This window comes from Solanum verrucosum, unplaced genomic scaffold (genome assembly GCF_900185275.1).
Source record: "Solanum verrucosum unplaced genomic scaffold, falcon-dt-bn FXZP01000238.1, whole genome shotgun sequence".
Lineage (NCBI taxonomy): Eukaryota > Viridiplantae > Streptophyta > Magnoliopsida > Solanales > Solanaceae > Solanum > Solanum verrucosum.
Window position 1 is genome coordinate 1000377 of NW_026020630.1, and position 6000 is coordinate 1006376.

General features: G+C 36.0%; 1 protein-coding gene across 1 annotated transcript; it reads right to left on the reverse strand.

Moving 5' to 3' along the window:
- Window positions 1-397: 397 nt before the first annotated feature.
- On the reverse strand, window positions 398-5595 carry LOC125811432 (palmitoyl-acyl carrier protein thioesterase, chloroplastic). Its single transcript, XM_049490914.1, has 7 exons — window positions 5334-5595; window positions 3830-4445; window positions 3597-3730; window positions 2741-2854; window positions 2310-2481; window positions 2157-2225; window positions 398-1088 (listed from the first exon to the last, which is right to left on the reverse strand). The coding sequence occupies exons 2-7, from the start codon at window positions 4337-4339 to the stop codon at window positions 825-827; spliced, it is 1263 nt and encodes a 420-aa protein (XP_049346871.1). The 5' UTR covers window positions 4340-4445; window positions 5334-5595; the 3' UTR covers window positions 398-824.
- Between the last annotated feature and the right edge of the window lie 405 nt (window positions 5596-6000).

The window sequence follows — 6000 nt, forward strand, 5'->3', positions numbered from 1 at the left end:
TAGTGATATTTGTTTAATACCATTCCAAATGATACCTTTTCATATTTAAAATTATTTACCAATGTATATGCATCAACTAAGTCCACCAAATATCTACTCTACCAACACAAATATCGATTAATCCTATCTATCAAAATTTGAACAGATGAAAAGAAACCATCGTATCTTTCACGATACGTAGTATAACTATCAATTACACATGGGATGAAAATCTTACCAAATAAAGAATTAAACAATACCACAAGTCTACAAACTTATGATATGTTCCGAAAGCATACGCGTTAAAAACTTTGTGACCAATCAAACACAGCGGGGGAATGAGGAAGGAGGAAGTACAAAGAGGAAACTTCCATACATTAAATTGATGACAAAAATGAGATTGGACCACATGACAATGAGAACAAATATAATGCATTACAGATAAAGAAAAGAATTGCCACAAATAAAAAAAAATGTTCCATTTGCTGTCCAGTTCAGCAATGTCATTTCTAGGCCAAATTTAATTGCCAGCAAGGTAAAGGGGACAAAAGATAAGAAAGTTTTTGGTGTATAGGGCAATAATGCTAAATGAAATAAAGACATTAGACACAAGGACTATACTTACAATCACTGATAATTTCACTAATAATATCTAAGGGAAAGAAAAGAGGCAAGGGGGAAAAAGAAGAAAAAAATGGGGAAAGGGATAAGAAGGAAACATATATATATATAGATAAAGATATAGATATAGAGAGAGGGAATATATATATATAAAGATCAAAAGAGCACAAGTAGGAGGATTCACAAAGGATTGTGACATAGAGCTACATCAAGTCTCCAAGAACTCAGGCGAAGTCGAATCCGCCTAGGGTCCCAATTCCATTGACAAGTTTCGGCCTCCACTCAGTTCGTCCCTTAACAACCTCTCCGCCATTTTCAAGTCGAAGGACGTGTTGACACTCAACATTCCCAAAGTCAGTGAAGTCACCGACTCCTTTGTCAAGTACAGAGGTAAGAGACTGAAGCACACTGTCCCTTCTGCACTCCCTGCGGTACTCCAAAGTCATGGCAGCAAGCTCACAACCCTCTAGTATTTGCATGGGTGCACTCTGCAGCCAAAGACATGTTCCAAAATTACATGATGTTCTCAAGATTTTGAAGCACTTTTAAGAGAATATTTCTTTATTAACGTACACCATTAGACCTGAGATTTTTGGAATTCTGCAACCCACTAATCCCAAAAGAATTATTACTACTATTGTGACAAACGATTTATGCTTTAAGCAAATGGCAAGGAGAATGAGCACTAAAGGCCAGTAAAGTTGGAGATTAATGACCATCGATTTTTCAGTACAATGCATGTCACAATGCTCACTTGAGTCCATTAAGCTTTCCTGTTTAAGGTTGATATAAAGATTTCATGCTTATACCCCACACAACGATAACTACCTACTCCTTTACAGGGACAACAAGATCCCCTGGGGTGAAACCAGTTATTGTTAGATAAAAAATAAAAGAAATAGAGAGACATTTTACTTATCAGCTAGAAGACAGGAAAAAGTTTATTACTGTGCTCAATTATATGGAACACTTTTCACACTAATTGGTGGCCCTATACAACATTTAGAGTGAAATCCCACAAAGTGAGGTCTGGGGAGGGTAGAGTGTACGCAGACCTGACCCCTACTTCGTGTAGGCAGAGAGGCAGTTTCCGAAAGATACTCAGCTCAAGTGAAGCAAATCAAAGTAGTAATAAAAAGGGAAAACGACAGAGAAGAACAAACATGGCAACTAATAGAAAAGCAGTACAGAGCATACAAGCAAGGAGCAGTAACATCAACAAATAAGTGTTTCATAACTTAATGGACTATGCAAATGGCTCCTAACAGGTATACACATCACTGGATGTATATCAGCTCTATCTGAAACCTTAGTATATCCAATACCACCACAAACCAACAAATACAGAAGTTGGTTGGGTTAGTGTGTGTGCACACACAACCTTTTAGTTTTCCTTTTCTTTCTGCATTGTCCTGTCCACACAATTTCAGAACACGATGAAACCTAACCTCATCTATTATGCAACATACCCTAATTATAAACCATAATGTATTACAAGCAATAACAGGGAAGAAAAAATTATTTTAGAAAGGAGGAGGAAACGGTTGAGGTCTTACCTCAAGAATCCAGCCAATGTACTTGACATTATTAACATGCTGGTTAACATCTAAATCACTCCATCTTGGCTGTAAATTTCAACAAATCAGAATATAATAAAAATGATGTCCTTAGGTGCGACAAAGTCACCATTGATGAATACTTCAACTTACAGTTAAACCAGTTCGAGTGTAGTCTGCTGTTGTCTCATCAAGTTTTGGTAACTTCCTGCTGTCCTCATCAATAACAGGAGGTGAATCAACAAAATAACCTTCAATTTCAGCCCGAGCCTCATCTGGTATTTTAGATAATCTCCTCGTCTCCTTATTCATCATAACCCATTGGCTGCAAGCAAATGGAAACATAAAGACATCACGGTTATGAACCAATGAATATATCAAGCGCTTCATGTTTGGCTACCAAAGATGCAACAGAAAAGAACAAGAGCTACGACATAGTCATAAAACAACCAAATCCAACGAGAAGGTTGAAACCTTATAGAGACAAACCTAAGTAGGAATGATAAGATCATTTTACTAGAAGATAACTGATCATTGTGTCAAAATTAACCAAACTGAAGTAGATTAAACAATAATGCCCCTACCTGGAAGCTCTCATCAATATATCCCCTGTATTACTATCGCGGAGGAGCCAATCTCTGCGCATACCATTTTTCCCCGATGCAGCTACCCAAGTGTCTACTTGAACAACATCACCCCTGTGAAAAAAAGAAATCAGTCAAAGGATCTTCATCTCCCATGTCAAAGAAACTGTGCATGTAGTATTACAAATATTAATAGGGTGATCAGTAGGAAAAGTAAAGAATAATCCCCAACATATCTGAAATGGCTTCAAATCTTCAACTATACAACAAATGTAAGAAAACCTAATATTGCTCCTATGAATAATCCACAACTGTAATTCACAACAGGGAAATTAAATGCTTAGTAGCTAGATGGCAAATGAGTAAAACAATCAACGACAGAGGGTTACTTCGCACCTAAAAGAGCTTGAGATATTCTGATTATGTAAAACAAAATTTTCCCATTTAACATAAGGGAATCAAATTAAATTCAATTTAATCGAAGTGATTCCCATATCACACAATAGCAAAACGCTATGAAAACACTTTAATAGCCTGTTTGCCCAAGTTTTTGGAAGGCCAAAAGTGCTTCTTTTTTTCCCAAAAGCACTCTTCAAAATAAGCTGATTTTAGAAGTTTGGCCAAACAGGCTATAGGACTACATAAGAAAAGAAAACTGACTTGAGGTTAAGCACATTACACCAATGTGTGTTCAAAGAAATTTTTATTAAACATCATTAACAAATTCTGGAGTATGACACTCAATCTTGAATTGCCTAAAACATTGATCAACAAAGATTGTTCAAAAAACTGGTGAACTTTATCTAATACAACATGTCAGAGACGTAATCTCATCCATGTACAGGTAGAAACTTACCAAGTAGGATAACGGTCCACCACAACCTGCATTTTAGTAACGACCCAGATCAAATTTCTCTTGGACATCTCTGGAGTTGATCCAAACCCACCATGCATGAGTCCAGCACTCTTGACATGGTTAAGAGCAGTTTCCTGCAAAACCAACTCAAGCTCGTGAAATTATAAAAACAAGATGCTTCCACAACTTAAAGTCAATAATTCTTTACAAATGGAAATGAAAGCCTAGAATACCTGTAAATGATTCATCATTGTTTCTATAGACGCAGTCCTATCAGCCCCTATTTCATAAGACCTGATGCTGAAATTTTGACGGAAAACAAAGCCATCCTGCACAATTTTTCCTAATCCAAATGGATCAGCGAGCATATCAGGACGCTTAGGCTTCCAATCAAGCATCATCCATTGCTTCTCAGCAGCTAAAAAAATTGTCGTGATGGCGGCGAGGAGCATGCTCCAATCAGGTAACTGGTTGATAAAAGTCCTTGGGTGATGTGAAGAAATCACCTCATCGTCATTTTTGAAGCCATCCATAACGCCTACCTTTGTTCCATTCACCTTAGGTGGTGCTTGTGCATTGGCCTTAGCTTGTAGGCTCCCAAAAGAAGGCTTCTTAACATTAAGCCCCCGTGTATCTATACTTCCAGGAAGACTTCCTCCTAAATTTCCAGACGATTTAGCTCCAGAGTCAGGAGGTGGATTAGCAGCAGGGAAGAATGCACAAGTAGCAGCAGTGGCCATCATGAACAAACTATTGTATATTAGCAGGTCAGTCTCCCTTAGTTCCAATTATATTGTGTATGGATTTCGAACGAACACCAAAACAAATCAAAGACTGACACCTTTCTTCCTGCAACACCACGTAAGTAAAACATCACTTAACAACAATATCATCAACAACAACAAACCCATTGTAGTTTCATAAGCAGGGTCTGGGGAGCATACAGTATATGCAGGCCTTACCCCTACCTCGAGTAGATAGAGAGTCTGTTTCCAGATAACATATCACTATTATATAGCTACGAAATTCAAGAATCTAAAATTTGTTCATGTAGCTACTCATAAAAAAAGCTTGAATATTTACAATAGTTCTAAAGAAATAAACTTTTTGCAGCCAAACAGAAACAATAGGCTTTCATAGGCATGCACCATAACCCCCAAATCACTAATACAGTTTCAGATAACAATTAAAAATCTAACCCAATATCCTCATAAAACTAATTAAACATCATCACCACCTCTACATATTAAAACCACTCATCTTATCACCATCCCCAGCCAACCAAACCAGCACCACAATGAATTTCAAAAAAAAAAATGTCACTCCTCCATTTAATCCAATACACAACACCAAAGCTTGCATCTTTCACCACAAATCTTTATACTACAATTATTATCATAAATTTCTAAGCATGTACAGCTGAAATTAACGAACTGATTTCCAAATTGAACCATTTCAAACAATTTGTCAATAACAACAGCTATAAACTAACAAAAAAAATCCTCAAAAACAAACAAAAACCCTCTACAACACCCAGACAAACAAAATTCAAACATAACCTATATTAACAACAACAGATCTGAGCCTCAAAACATTTTTAAAAAAAAAAACTCTAATCCTCCACATTCCGCTTAAATTACAAACATTTTCCCCACTATATTATACCACACATAATCCAAGCAAAATTCAACCAGATCAACCAAAAAATTTAAAAAAAATAAAAATAAAAATACTAACCTTTTTGGGCTTGTTAAAAATGTATAACAGTTGTAAAAAATAATAATAATAATATTGTTGAAAAGAGTACAAATTTGATCAGCAAACCCGATCAAAATATATAAGATTTTCAGAACAAATTCTAGGGTTTGTGATCTTTGTAAGTGGTCCTTTTTTCTCTGTTAAATTTGTTTTAAAGCTTAGAGAAAAAAATAAAATTAATTTTAATTTTGAAAAAACAGAAAAAAAATGAAAATGAGAGAAAGAAGGGAATCTGGGTGGTAACGATACAGTGTTAACCCATTTTTATAACTATCCACCTGGCTTCCTCATGCCTCGCGTTTCACTTCACAACTTTAACCTTATTTTTCCCCTTATTTACGTAAATACCATTTTTCCTTCTTTTTTTTTGGTCAAAAGGAAACTACGTTACGACCTCTGTTTCAATTTGTTTGAACATGTTCTTTCATACTAATGTATAAAGAGTATAGATTTGCTTTTAGCACTCTATAAACGAGCCAATTAAGGCCAAGAATGCATTATCGATGGAAGAAACGAGATGATCAATGCACATCTAGAGCGGATCGGTCGGCCCATCCTATATAAGAGTTAGAATTACCGTGGTTGTTGACACTAGACTTGCCCCTCCTATGGATTACCAACTTAAATCAAACAAATAGATTAGACT